The sequence below is a fragment of the Bison bison genome, unplaced genomic scaffold, assembly GCF_000754665.1.
Source record: "Bison bison bison isolate TAMUID 2011002044 unplaced genomic scaffold, Bison_UMD1.0 scf7180017864491, whole genome shotgun sequence".
Lineage (NCBI taxonomy): Eukaryota > Metazoa > Chordata > Mammalia > Artiodactyla > Bovidae > Bison > Bison bison.
Window position 1 is genome coordinate 24,769,206 of NW_011495050.1, and position 15,987 is coordinate 24,785,192.

At 39.2% G+C, this 15,987-nt stretch overlaps 1 protein-coding gene across 2 annotated transcripts in view; it reads right to left on the bottom strand.

The window, feature by feature from the left end:
• CPQ (carboxypeptidase Q) overlaps positions 1-15,987 on the bottom strand; it is a 561,149-nt gene that overhangs the window by 108,644 nt on the left and 436,518 nt on the right. For both annotated transcript variants that reach the window (XM_010863545.1, XM_010863546.1), the window contains exon 6: positions 15,031-15,122. In XM_010863545.1, the coding sequence (XP_010861847.1) occupies positions 15,031-15,122 (92 nt within the window). The remainder of the gene's footprint in view (positions 1-15,030; positions 15,123-15,987) is intronic.

Sequence of the window (15,987 nt, forward strand, 5' to 3'; positions counted from 1 at the left end):
AAGAATTGATGCTTTTGAACTGTGGTGTTGGAGAAGACTCTTGAGAGTCCCTTGGACTCTAAGGAGATCCAACCAGTCCAACCTAAAGGAGATCAGTCCCGGGTGTTCATTGGAAGGACCGATGCTGAAGCTGAAACTCCAGTACTTTGGCCACCTCATGCGAAGAGTTGACTCATTGGAAAAGACCCTGATGCTGGGAGGGATTGGGGGCAGGAGGAGAAGGGGACGACAGAGGATGAGATGGCTGGATGGCATTGCTGACTCGATGGACGTGAGTCTGAGTGAACTCCGGGAGTTGGTGATGGACAGGGAGGCCTGGCGTGCTGTGATTCATGGGGTTGCAAAGAGTTGGACACGACTGAGCGACTGAAATGAACTGAACTGAACTGAAGATAGGATCATGTGTACTTTCATGAGGATGAGTTTCATTAAATGAAACTACAGAAATTTCTGAAAGTAAATTAGACTCTTTTTTAAACTAGTAATGAATATTCTATCTAGCCTCAAAATAACTCATGTTATGAAACCAATTTAAACCTCCTTTGAAAGGTTTTGGTAAGTTTTAAAAATTCGAATTTTTGTCTACATACATTGTGCTGTGTGGGGTATAAAAGCTCTTGAGCAATTGATTCTGAGACTTCTCCTTTAAGAGAACTCTGAAACCAAAGCAGTTTAGGCAAACTGCTGGTTGCTAGGGGTAACCTCAGCTTCCAGAATGAATAATTTTAAATGCAGTACAAGCATTTGATAAGACGATGCAAGAGTGAGATCTTCTGAAAGAAAATAAGGAATGAGAGTTCTAATCGTTTGGTTTGGAAAAAATTATATCTTTATGCTTTTAACACAAATAGATGAGTCAGAAGGAATTATAGCTATATCCTAACTGATAAGCAAGCTAGAAAGCCAGACCATAATCTACTCTATCAGGGGAGAAGTGGTATCTTTAAGACAACACAGGACTTGGGTTAATACTTATGTGAATGACCTACTGGGATGAGTTCCAGAGAGAAAGACAAAGGACTACGGGCAATACTCAGGCTGTGCTCTCAGCTGTGTCCCATGATTCTGCTTCTCAGTTCCCTGTTTGATCTCTAGTCCTGAAAGTAACACAGTTTCAGTACTACCTACTGTGACTTCTGCACACTCCTTCTCAGAGTACCAAGTAAACTCACCATCCAGTATCTGCTTTCTAGCACTGACCTTGCTGGCAGCCCTGCTAGCTTGGTTCTGCCTATTCATTCCTCAAACCATCATCAACAGACCATTTTTCAATGGTTATGTGTTATTCTAGCAGAAGTATACAAAAACTGCAGCAGCCAGAGTAGAGGACAAACTTCTAGAAAGACTTGTGTTGTTCAGTCACTAAGTCGTGTTCATCTCTTTGTGACTCCATGCACTGCAGCACGCCAGGCTTCCTTGACCTTCACTATCTCTTGGAGTTTGCACCAACTCCTGTCCATTGAGTCTGTGATGCCATCCAGCCATCTCATCCTCTGTCACCCCCTTCTCCTCCTGCCCTCAATCTTTCCCAGCATCAGGGGCTTTTCCAGTGAGTCTGCTCTTCAAATCAGGTGGCCAAACTATTGGAGCTTCAGCTTTAGCATTAGTCCTTCTAATGAATATTCAGGGTTGATTTCCTTTAGGATTGACTGGTTTGATCTCCTTGCAGTCCAAGGCACTCTTAAGAGTCTTCTCCAACACCACAGTTCAAAAACATCAATTCTTTGGTGCTCAGCTTTCCGTATGGTCCAGCTCTCACATTTGTATATGACTACTGGAAAAACCATAGCTTTGACTATATGGACCTTTGTCAACAAAGTTATGTCCCTGATTTTTAATATGCTGTCTACGTTTGTCCTAGCTTCTAGAAGGGCTGCTGCTGCTGCTAAGTCACTTCAGTCGTGTCTGACTCTGTGTGACCCCACAGACAGCAGCCCACCAGGCTCCTCTGTCCACGGGATTCTCTAGGCAAGAATACTGGAGTGGGTTGCTATTTCCTTCTCCCTCTAGAAGGGCTACTAATTACCAAAAGAGATGAGGTTCTTGGGGTTTCCTGGAAAGAGCTTCTCTCTCACATAATAATTCAGATTTAAAAAGACACAGTAGGCAAATCTATGGATAAAACTAGGATGTGGTTAAACAGTGAATGACAATTGCTATGGATTAGTAGAAAACTGCCAAGATATTATACATTAGAGTGTTCATTTCTTTCAAAGTTGCTTCTACATTTTAAAAATGCCATTTAAAATATATTTTCAAATGTTATCATATTTAGTTATCTTGATAAAATCTTCTGCTCTTCTTTAGGAAATATTGAGGAAGTATGTTAACCCTGTTATGCAGTCAGCTTACTATACTTGTTGTGTGCCTCACTGGGCTATGACTAATGAGACAGACTGACCTGGCAATGGTGTATTCTGTTGGCCAAATATCTAAGGGGAAAAAACTGAAACCTCTTGAGTGCTGAGCATACAAATAACAGTCATATTAAAATCTAAATGTTAGCTAAAGACACTCTAAATGTTAGAATACCATCATGTGCTACAAACCTCTTTCTCCAAATGGTGTGATTATGAAATTGAAAAAAGATTTGGAAGAAAGTTCTTTAAACTTCTTCCCAATAACAGGAATCATCATACTATGGCCAGCACGTCCTATCTGACCACCTCCTTCTCCTCCCTTCCTTCTGCCCTTTCTCCTCCCCTCTTCTCTCTTCTTCCTCCTCTCCTTTTTCTCCTTCTCCTTCTTATATTTTATTTGAAAAGTCTGGCTCATTTGTCTAGTACTGTCCATGACTACTTTGGACCTATAAAGACTGAGTTGAATAGAGAGGTCATATGTCCTGAAAACCTAAAATATTTACTACTTGATCCCTAAGAAAAGCTGACCAACCCTCACTTTAGAAGACAAAGGGAAGATGACATTCCTAGGTGAATTAAAATAGTGCTGGTGGTTCAAAAGTGGTTTGTTGACTCTGTAACTTGTGCATGGGATCTGACAATTTAATCCCAAAGGCTCTTGTGATGCATAAGTCGCTTGGGAGCCTAAGCGTGACACCTCACTTCAGATTTGTGTATCCTTGTGTGCCAACCTGGTCTCTTAGGAACTTCATGCACTAAATATGCTATGGGTCCTTCCGGGTCAGATCACGACCTGGTTAGCAATAGAGGCAGAAGCTGTTTGTGCCTACTAGGCAGCCTCTAGTAAGCTAGTAAAACAGGCTGGGTACAAACTGAAGTCAGTCATGGTTTTACAAATGGAGAACAAATGAGGTAAGATGCCAACCACAAGAATTCACAATAAACCTTGGGGCTTTGCCACAGTGTTCTTGGAACCAGCTTTGAAAGGTGGTTGCCTTATTTGGATTAGTAGTCATAGTAGAGAAGTCAGGATGTGGTTCTTTACATGTTTGGGCTAAAACCAATACTCAAGCCAGACTTCACTGTGACCTGTGACTTAAGGTCATATGATAAATATGATAAATATTGCCCCACAGCTGTAGGCAAGATCAAAGATTCCTTTCTAGTTGTCACAGGTAGTCTTTTTACTTCAAATGACTTCTTTTCTCCTATATGGAAAAAAATAATAAAAACTTCACCAAGAAGTATACCTTCTAAAGAGTTAAAAGAAAGAGGTGAGTCCAAGCCTACTCCTGTTCTTTGACAAGGTGGCGTACTGTGATTGTCCTAAAACCAAAGGAAATATTTTGACCTCTCTGTCCAGGCTGACATAACATCTATATAAATATAATACAGAATATTCTAAAGTCCCATAGTCATAATGGAATTCTCAGGAGAAAGCAAACAAATGCAAAAGACAGCACTTGCCTTAAAATATAAAATAAAATTCACAAATTCGAATAAGACCCCAAAGAGCTCCCAGGCGTGCTGTAGAAATTATGTGAATGTTGGAACTACATGGGGCTCCAGACCAAAAAGACACTGAGAGAAATGAAATTTAAACCAATTTTGTGATGTGCTTGACAGACTCATGCAAATACCTAGGCACTGAAAGAGAAACATGGATGCATTGAAGCCCAGCAGTAATGACTGAAACCATAACCTCTGATTAGTACATCTATACCGCACGGAACATTAACGACATAAGAAATGCCATTCTGGAGACCCAGTCCAGACACAATCAGGCTGAATGAGCCTATCAGGTCTATTATTTTTATAACCAGAGCTGCAGATGAGTACAACACTGTTTTCTCTCTAGCAATGTCACCCTAACTAAATCAACATTACATGGAAGCAATAGGGTTGGTAAAATAAAAATGCCAAAGTAAATCCATTTGCCCAAATAACATTGAAGAATTCTCAAAAGCATTTCCAAGTATCTTTTATTTTAGAGTGAAACATGAACCCAGCGTGGGTTGGGAAGTTGGCAAGAACTTTACTACTAAAAGAAGCTGGCATTTTTATATATTTACATAAGTAAAGAGGAAATTTTGTTCCTCAGCGTGGCAACACCAGAAATTCTGACAAAATATTATACATATTCATTTTAACTTTTTCTGTTTTAGAGTTGGCTAGAGTTAGGATAAACTAATGTATTTAGAATGATCATACATCCCATCCCTCATTTAATAAAGCCTGTTTAAAATATTGCCCTTATTAATGACTACCAGAACACAGCAGTGTTCATAATCCCAGTAATTCAATTGCCAGTAGTTTGTGCAATAAATCAGGAAAAGGTTAAAATATTTTTCATGCCAGAATAGAACATATCAATCTATTTTATTTGATTACTTTGTGTAATGAGGCTTTTTCAAGGCCAGACTACCTTACTCATTATAATTATGCCAGATCATATTTTTGTTTAAAATGGAAAAGATTTAAAAATGCCAGCAATAGAGTTGAAGCTAGTCTAGGGTGTTTTTCCTCCTTTGTAAGTTTCAGGACATGAGAAATGACATCCTGCTCTCCTTCTAAGAGTAGAGAAGAAAGTAACATTGTTCCCATGAAAAGTAGATTAGGCAAATGGCATCTGGACAACACTCATTTGACTCATTGACATGAAAATTCAATAAAATCATCTGCAATGTTTTTTAATTCCAAAGTTAAATTCCACTCTGATAAGTAAACTCTTGAAAATCACTAGAGCACAATAATATTGCCTCTACATGTGGCGACATTCCTTTCTCAGTGAATGCAAGCTGAATTCAACCAAAAAAAAGTCATATTTTTTAAAAATAATAATTTTATCAATAAAGAATAACACAAAACATTTTCTGACATCCTTTTCCCACTTTCTAGAATAAACTCTTTCGGGGACATAAGGGAAATCTCCCTCCCAAAACCCAATGGAGCCTCAGGCCCCCTTTGGCTCCAGCTGAGTTCCAGTAGCCCCACCCTGCTGTGAGGTCTGTCTCTAGGGAGTCAGCTGTGGTCATGAGAGGAGGGCATTTCTATAACCTGTTCTCCGTGTTCCTTCAAATTGAAATAAGGTCACTCCAACCATGAATAGCTCCACAAATCTCATGCTGGGTAAAAAGGGCTTTGATCTTGGTAAATCATAAGACTGAACAAAGAATGAAGGCAAGGAAGCAGGAAAGGGTGAAACAATGATGGCCATTAGAAGTGGAGTCAGAACTTTCCCGGGGACTTCAGAACTGTATCTCGTAAAATTATTATTCCTGAATAATAATAATAACAAGAATGGTCAGAAATAAAAAGTCTAACAAATACTACTATATATTGGGTAGGATGGGGGGGCAGTTAAGACTCTCGTATGTTGCTGGTGGGAATGTCAAATGGTATAACCTCCTGCCACTTTGACAGTTTCTAACAAAGGTTGTCATTCATCTCTCACATGAGCCAGCAATTCTACTCCTAGAAGAGAAAAGAAATGCATATCTTCACCTAAAGATTTGTACAAAAATTTCATATCAGCCTTATTTACAACAGCTAAAGCTAGGAGCAACCCAAATGACCATAAGTAGGAGAATGGATGAAGAAGTTGTGCTATATACTACTCACACAATAGGAAACCTGGGCGTGATCAAGCAGGAGTTGGCAAGAGTGAACATCAACATTTTAGTAATCAGTGAACTAAAATGCATGGGAATGGGCGAATTTAATTCAGATGACCATTCTATCTACTATTGTAGGCATGAATTCCTTAGAAGAAATGCAGCAGCCCTCATAGTCAACAAGAGTCTGAATTGAAGTTCTTGGGTGCAATCTCAAAAATGACAGAATGATCTGGGTTCATTTCCAAGGCAAACCATTCAACATCACAGTAATCCAAGTCTATGCCCCAACCACTAATGCCAAAGAAGCTGAAGTCAAATGGTTCTATGAAGACTTACAAGATCTTCTAGAACTAATACCAAAAATAGATATCCATTTCATCATAGGGGCTTAGAATGCAAAAGTAGGAAGTAAAGAGATACCTGGAGTAATGGGCAAGTTTGGCCTTGGCGTGCAAAATGAAGCAGGGCAAAGGCTAACAGAGTTTTGCCAAGAGGACATACTGGCCATTGCAAGCACTCTCTTCCAACAACACAAGAGACAAACCTACACATGAACATCACCAAATGGTCAATACCAAAATCAGGTTGATTATATTCTTTGCAGACAAAGATGGAAAAGCTCTATACAGACAGCAAAGACAAGATCTGGAGCTGATTGAGGCTCAGATCATGAGCAAAATTCAGGCTTAAATTGAAGAAAGAAGAGAAAACCACTAGACTTTTCAGATATGACCTAAATCAAATCCCTCATAATTATACAGTGGAGGTGATGAATAGATTCAAGGGATTAGATTTGGCAGACAGAGTGTTCGAAGAACTATGGATGGAGGTTCGTAACATTGTACAGGAAGGGGTGAACAAAACCATCCCAAAGAAAGAGAAATACAAGAAGGCAAAGTGGCTGTCTGAGGAGGACTTACAAATAGGTGAGAAAAAAGGGAAGCAAAAGGCAGAGGAGAAAGGGAAAGATATATACAACTGGATGCAGAGTTCCAGAAAATAGCAGGGAGAGATAAGAAAGCCTTCTTAAGTAAACAATGCAAAGGAATAGAGGAAAACAATAGAATGGGAAAGACTAGAGATATTTCAAGAAAATTGGAGATGCCAAGGGAATATTTCATGCAAAGATGGGCATAATAAAGGGCAGAAACAGCAAGGACCTAACAGAAGCAGACAAGATTAAGAAGAGGTGGCAAGAATATACCTAAGAACTATACAAAAAGATCTTAATAACCCAGAAAACCATGAAGGTGTGGCCACTCACCTAGAGCCCGACATCTTCGAGTGTGAAGTCAAGTGGGCCTTAGGAAGAATTACTACGAACAAAGCTAGTGGATGTGATGGAATTCCAGCTGAGTTATTTCAAATTCTAAAAGATGATGCTGTTAAAGTGCTGCACTTAATATGTCAGCGAATTTGGAAAAATCAGCAGTGGCAATAGGACTAGGAGCAAGGTAACGCTCAAAATCCTTCAAGCCAGGCTTCAGCAGTATGTGAACTGAGGAATTCCAGATGTACAAGTTGGATTCAGAAAAGGCAGAGGAACCAGAGATTACATTGCCAACATACACTGGATCATAGAATAAGCAAGGGAATTCCAGAAAAACATCTACTTCTACTTCATTGACTACACCAAAGCCTTTGATTTTGTGGATTCATAACAACTGTGGAAACTTCTTAAAGGGATGGGAATACCAGAGCACCTTACCTGCCTCCTGAGAAATCTGTATATAGATCAAGGGGCAACAGTTAGAACCGATCATGGAACAAAGGACTGGTACAAAATTGGGAAAGGAGTATGTCAAGGCTGTCTATTGTCATCCTGCTTATTTAACTTATATGCAGAGTACATTATGAGAAACGCTGGGCTGGAAGAAGCACAAGCTGGAATCAAGATTGCTGGGAGAAATATCAATAACCTCAGATATGTGGATGATACCACTTTAATGGCAGAAAGTGAAGATGAACTAAAAGAGTTTCTTGATGAAGGTGAAAGAGGAAAGTGAAAAAGCTGGCTTAATACTTAACATTTAAAAAACAATATTATGCGATGAACCCCAATGTTCATCACAGCACTGTTTATAATAGCCAGGACATGGGAGCAACCTAGATGTCCATCAGCAGATGAATGGATAAGAAAGCTGTGGTCCATATACACAATGGAGTATTACTCAGCCATTAAAAAGAATACATTTGAATCAGTTCTAATGAGATGGATGAAACTGGAGCCTATTATACAGAGTGAAGTAAGCCAGAAGGAAAAACACCAATACAGTATACTAACGCATATATATGGAATTTAGAAAGATGGTAATAATAACCCTGTGTACGAGACAGCAAAAGAGACACTGATGTATAGAACAGTCTTATGTACTCTGTGGGAGAGGGAGAGGGTGGGAAGATTTGGGAGAATGGCATTGAAACATGTAAAATTTCATGTATGAAACGAAATGCCAGTCCAGGTTCGATGCATGATACTGGATGCTTGGGGCTAGTGCACTGGGACGACCCAGAGGGATGGTATGGGGAGGGAGGAGGGAGGAGGGTTCAGGATGGGGCACACATGTATACCTGTGGCAGATTCATTTTGATATTTGGCAAAACTAATACAATTATGTAAAGTTTAAAAAAAAAAAAACAATATTATGGCATCTGGTCCCATCATTTCATCGCAAATAGATGGGGAAAAAGTGGAAGCAGTGACAGATTTTATTTTCTTGGGCTCCAAAATCACTGCGGACAGTGACTGCAGCCACAAAACTAAAAGATGCTTGCTCCTTGGAAGAAAAGCTATGACAAAGCTAGACAAAATATTAAAAAGGAGAGACATCATTTTGCTGACAAAGGTCCATGTAGTAAAAGCTGTGGGTTTTCTAGTAGTCATGTATGGATATGAGAGTTGGACCATAAAGAAAGCTGAGCACTGATGAGCTGATGCTTTTGAACTGTGGTGTTAGAGAAGATTCTTGAGAGTCCCTTGGACTGCAAGGAGATCCAACCAATCCATCCTAAAGGAAATAAGTCCTGAATATTCATTGGAAGGACAGACTGAAGCTGAAGCTCCAATAGTTGGGCCACCTGATATGAAGCGCGGACTCATTGGAAAAGACCCTGATTCTGGGAAAGATTGAGGGCAAGAGGAGGAGAGTACAGAAGAGGATGAGACAGTTAGATAGCATAACTGCACATTTTATCACTGAGTGCTAATTATTCCTCAATAAAGCAGCAGGAAAATTGTATTGTTATTGTTTAGTTGCTAAGTCCCGTCTGCCTCTCTTGTGAAGCCATGCATTAAGCAGGAAGTTAGCTGAGGGTAAGGAGGAGTGGCCCCTTCACCTAAACATCCAATGGCCGCCTACTCCCACCAAGAAATTCACCAGCCTCACCCCTAATACGCCCCCATCAGTACTCCAAAATAGTTACAGGACCTGGAAAAATTTCCCACTGGCCGACTGATGGGACTTTACTACTCTATCACATGAGCACACCTCACACTGTGAGTTGCTCAGTCACAGCCATGTTCAACTCCTTGTGAGCCGATGCACTGTGGCCCACCAGGCTCCTCTGTCCATGGAGTTTTCCAGGCAAGCATACTGGAGCAGACCTCCATGTTCCTCTTCAGGGAATCTTCCCAAACCAGGGATAGAACCTACGTCTCTTCATTCTTCTTGGATTGGCCAGTGGATTCTTTACCACTGAGCCACCAGGGAAGCTCCTGAAAAATGTGTTACTTTTAAATGAATCAATAGAGTACAAACAATATACATTTTAATAATTCTCAAGTTCATGTGATAATGTATGGAGCCTGTGGAAGGATTTCCGCACTAGGAGAGAAAAGTTTACAGTTTATCAAAATATGTGAAATAACTTTTTAAAATTAATTCATTTATATTAATTGGAGGCTAATTACTTTATAATACTGTGGTGTTTTTGCCATTTTTTTTTTTAAAGAGAATAATATGTACACAGCCCTACAGCCCTTATGGGACTTTATGCTATAAATTGTTATGGGCATGCTGGATGGACACCAGGAATGATTTCTATTCAAGTTGACTCCAAAATATAGTGAAAAACTCAGTATTTCCTGTTTGAATTATTTATTAGTAATGCTTGCTAAAATGCTCATAGACCTTTTTCAGTTGGAATTTGCTTCCTTGTAAAGTATTTTAGATACCACAATAAAGTTCGATTTTCATTTCAAAATTTATATGCAAACCACAAATAGCCTCACATATTTCATGACAATTAAGTAAGGCTAGCAATTATTAAATAATTGAACTAATACTTTATAAGAAAGCATAATTATGAAGTAAAGGCAGCTCTTAATTTGAATACAATTTTGAAAATTAGGTAATAAGTTTAAGCATATGATTTTAAATCATTTTAATTTTATATATTTTTCTATGAATATATTAATTATAAACAAAGATATATTTCCTAAGAAAAGGATAATAAATGGTAATATTAATTTTATTCCCATGAAAATTTAGCTTATATACATATCCACTGAAGTAATATTTATAGTACTTTTAAGGTTGAAAAGATTCTATAATGATGAAAAAAGAATATATTCGGGGTAACAAAAAAAGAAGAAATAATAATTTTTTATAAACATACAAAAAGAAGAAATTTTTTGCATACTGGTTTTCTCTATAATTAATGCTATGAAAGTCTAGCTAACTTTATGGTAAAACTCTACACCAAATAAGAATGCATAAAAACAGAGTGGTAATGGAATTTATGTTATTGAAATAATATCTGTCTGCAAAACAGTTAACTGGCTCCAAATAAAATCTATAAAATTATCATTTAGGTCATACAAAGTTATAAATAAATTATTGTACGGAAACAACATGAAAATATTTTATGATTTTTATCATATAAATTAAGGATCAATGAACCGTTTCTGTAAAGGGCCAGATACTTATTATTTTGGGACTTGCAGGCCACATACAATCTCAGTCACATAATCAGTTAAAACATATAAAAGCATTCTTGTCTTGAGGTCTGTACATAAACATATGGATTTAATCCACAGGCCATAACTTACTGATCCTTGATATAGATCATTAATAACCATATCATAAAAATGCTAGCATAGTTATTTTAAAAGTTCAAATCTTTTCTTTTAACAATTACAAAATTCAAGTTCTGTTCTTGTTTGTTATCACTCCTACCGATGTCAAGGGTATTTGTCAGGCAGTTCTCATCAATATGAAGGAGGGTGGCTTTCCTTTTTTCCTCCCTCCTGACTACTCACTCAAACTCACTTACTCCTCAGGGATGAGGTCCTTGTTATAGTTACTTCAAAGTTAAACTCAGCCACCCAGAAATCATTTGCTCTTGACAATTCTTAGATCCATATGCTAATCATAAGAGTATAGAATTAAGTCCTTCAGAATTGGTTGTGTCTTGTAAAACACACAGAATGCCTTTTTAAAGGAGAGATAAAGAGCTATCCTAAAACTAAAGGCTTATGTTTTCTCTTTCTGGAATTTCTTCTTTCGATCCCTGAAATTTCAATTCAGACCAGCCACCAGTATATAGACACATTTGTATCAAGGCAACGTGGATGTTTTCAAGATAAAACAGGTTCACTGCATGTCCTTTGAGTATATATTCATATATGTGTGTGTGTGTGTGTTCATACCTGCCAACCTCTTAGAAGTTTAAAATCCAGTAATTTCTAATTTTATCCATGTTACTACTACAAAACTACAGCAAAACTCAAAATCTTCAGAGAAATAAAATTTTTTTTTCAGATCTAAGGAATTTCAATGGTTGAGGAAATTTCAAGCTGGAGCCATTGCAGTTTTATTATTAAATAATTTTTTTTCTTGAAGTAGAGAATGACAGAGCTTCAAAAGAGTTCCTTTAGGTGTTTTGTTTTTAATAGAGGCCAAGATGTATAAATTCTAGACACTCCTTCTTAAAAATAATTTAATGACTCCCTTGTCCTCTGGATAAAGTGCAAACTTCTAAACATGGTTTGCACCTTCTCATCCAGGCTCCTTTTTCTCTCTCTTCTTTGCTTCTCCCATGGCATCTTGCATTCGATGCAGCAGCCACTCTGTCAGTCTCTACTGTGTCCAGTGACCTCTGTACCTCCAGCCTTGGCGCATGGAGGTCCCACTGCTCCGGACTCACTTCCTCTCTGCCAACACTTTTCCCTTACCTGGCTTCTGCTTAGATGTCATTTCTCTCATGTAGTCCACTGTGACTGCTCCCAAAGCCCAGGTTACGTGAATTTTCTCTCTGCCATCGCTGATTTATTTTTTATCAGAACACTCTTAACACATTATATTGTGATTGAAGTTCAGTGGTCGGTGCTCTTCTTTTGACAGCTGTCTCAGTAAGGTCAGGGTGAGGCTTCTTAATGACAGTAAACCTAATGCCTTCTATGGTGTCTGAGACGGTAGATTCTCAGAGAATATTAACTGAATGCTGCTGGATTTAGAATGACTCCTATCTGATCTTGTCCACTACAATGGAGAGAAGATGATGCTACTGACCCACCAACCAAAGGACATAATCTGAATTAATCTTATTTTCCATGAACACTTGAGGCCTTAAGAACTGAAGTAGAGAAAGAGTTGGGCAAAAGGCATGGTCTTCCTTTGTACAGAAAGTAACAATATTTAGTGAACCAAATTTGTGACCCTGAACTCATTCTTAAGCTCTGCATAACTGAAATAGGGTAACAGAGACTGACTTCGTCAAATGATCAAAAAGGATATAAACACAACTTGGAAAACAGACCTCTCTCTGATTTAGATAACTGAAACTTACAAGACATGTTCCTTTCAGCCTGGAGATGCAGGGAGAGCAATCCTGCAGACCAGATTCCGCTCCTCCTCTCAGCCGTCACTGCTGAGCACAGCCACTGACTGGGGAGTTCCTCTTTACACTAACACTTGATTTGCGCTTGTACATCTTGCCCCTTCTCCCCTTTCTCAAAGGTTGTTCTTGATATTAATCTCCCTACCCCTCATTTTTTTAAAAAAAATTAAGTTTAGTTGATTTTATAATATTGTTTTAATTTTAGGTGTATGGCAAAGTGATTCAGTTACGTATACATATTTTTTTCAGAATATTTTCCATTATAGGTTATTACAAGATTCTGTATATCTTCTGTTATATAGTAAATTCTTGTTGCTTATCTATTTTATATAGTAGTTTGTATCTGATAATGCCATACTCCTAATTTATCCCCCGCTACCCTGACTCCCTTTCCCCTTTGGTAACCGTAAATTTGTTTTCTATGTCTGTGGTTCTGTTTCTGTTTTGTATATACATTCATTTGTATTATTTCAGGTTTCACATATAAGTGATATCATAAAATATTTATCCTTCTCTGTCTAACATACTTCACTTAGTATGATATTCTCTAGGTCCATTCATGTTGCTGCAAATGTCAATTTTTTATGACTAATAATACCCCACTGTATGTGTGTATGTATGTATGCTGCTGCTGCTGCTAGGTCACTTCAGTCGTGTCCGACTCTGTGCAACCCCAGAGACGGCAGCCCACCAGGCTCCCCCATCCCTGGGATTCTCCAGGCAAGAATACTGGAGTGGGTTGCCATTTCCTTCTCCAGTGCGTGAAAGTGAAAAGGGAAAGTGAAGTCGCTCAGTCGTGTTTGACCCTCCAGGCTCCTCCATCCATGGGATTTTCCAGGCAAGAGTATTGGAGTGGGTTGCCATTGCCTTCTCCAGTATGTATGAAAACCCTTAATCTGAAAAGATACATGCACCCCAGTGTTCATGGCAGCACTAATTTACAATAGCCAAGACATGAAAAGAACCCAACTGCCAGTCAACAGACTTATCACATCATAAATCTGTTGACTGGCAGTTGGGTTCTTTTCATGTCTTGGCTATTGTAAATTAGTGCTGCCATGAACACTGGGGTGCATGTATCTTTTCAGATTAAGGATTTTCATCCTTTCCAGATATATGCCCAGGTGTGGGATTGCTGGGTCATATGGTAGTTCTAGTTTTCATTTTTTAAGGAACCTCCCTACTGTTTTCCAAAGTGGCTGCACCAATTCACATTCCCACCAACAGGGTATGAGGGTTCCCTTTTCTTTCATAATGTACTATTTGCAGCCATTTTGATGATGTCCATTCTGACTGATGTAAAGTGATACCTCATTGTGGGTTTGATCTGTATTTCTCTAATAATTAGTGATGTTGAGCATCTTTTCATGTGCCTCTCGGCCATCTATAAGTCTTCTTTGGAGAAATGTCTTATAAGGTCTTCTGCTCATTTTTGATTGGGTTGTTTGTACATTTTGGATATGAAATCTTTGTTGATCAAGTCATTTGCAAACATTTTCTCCCATTCCATTGATTGTCTTTTTGTTTTCTTTATGGTTTCCTTTGCTGTGCAAAAGCTTTTAAGCTTGATTAGGTCTCATTTGTTTATTTTTGCTTTTATTTCTTTTGCCTTGAGAGCCCCTGTTCCCTGTCTTAAATGCGGTCTTGTATTTCTATATATGATTTTCCACTATCACCTTCTTGCCTCAAGCTTCACTTTTGCCTTATTTTGGTCAGTGTCAAACCACACTGCCCTCCACATTCCCGGGTCTGAGACCTTTGGTTGCTGCCATTCCCACGGCCATTATCAACGCTCCTGGCTGACTCAAGGTCTTAGGATGTGGCTTTCAAATACCAGCACTTGGGACCTTGGGGCATGGGGGTGGGCTCAATAGGAACAGGGACTGTGAACCTATTACTGCTTCTCTGGCATACATGAGCCCAGCAGAACTGGAGAGTCAACGAAAATGGCTAAATACCAAGTGGAATCTTCCTAATGCCACAGATTAACATAGACATAGAAAATTCCTCAGCTCACCAGGGTGTTCTCCTTTATGGGGCTGAATGAAGAAGATTTCTGCAAGGGGTGTTTGCCAGGGTCAGCCTACCACAGAGTACTGTTGAGTCTTCAGGACAATAGAGGAAATTTTCAAACCAGAAGCGTCAGTGCTCTTGGTGTATTGACACTGACATTACACGTGCAAATGCCCAGCAGTCCACGGCTGCTCTCCTACCTTGTGCAGCTGATAATACTGGGAGGAACCAACTCCACCTTGCTCCTCCGCAGTCCAGAGCACCAAACGCAGGGTTCTCTTTGGACGCAGCCCTGGGAATAACAATAAAACAAGTGATTCTTCAGTTGATTTTGAATTAAAGAAAAAAAAATGGCAGGGCCTCTCATCTGAATTCTGCAGGAGGGAAGCAGGAGGGAATCAGAGGTATGCCCTTTCATCTCTTGCTGGTGTGGCTGCCTGATTCACGATGTGGCTGACCCAGCAAAGGAGGACCCTCAGGGCCAGTCTCCAGGGCAGGTTAATGATGAACGGGATTGTGGCGACTGCTGTCTGCAGCCCAGGGAGTGAGAGCCACTATTCATATTTTTAACTGGACAAAGTACCCAGTAGGACACAATTGATGGCCAAGTTCACTGGGCTACTAGAGTCCATCCAGAAGATGTAGTTAGGAAGACTCTAGACAGATCCTGAGGCCTTCCTTCCCATGATTAACTGAAACCCAGTGATTAGTCTCTACTTCAAGATAAGGTATGTAAGGGGTTGCTTCTTAGTTTAAATCCACAAGTATAACCAACTGCCCATGCTATCCTTAGTAATGAATGATCATGAAGAAAACACAATGCTGCATTCATTGACTTGGGAAATACAAACGTACATCCTGCAGTCATTGAAGTTACTGGCAGATCTGGCATATCTAGAACCATTTTTGAGTGATGGTGTCAGCTCCATAAAAGTTAACTACAAGGGTCAAACAGTATGCTGGGAGTTCCACTTTTTGATCAAGACTTGAAACTTGTTTCTGATTTGGACCTGATGATGTTGCTTCTGAGAAATAATAAGTGCAGAAAAACATGAAGCGGGGCTTACACCTCATTAAGAAGACCTTTCCTCTTGCCTCATTGCAGGGAAGCTGTAGGGAAGGACTATGAATGGCTACGAGACGGACATACAACAAGC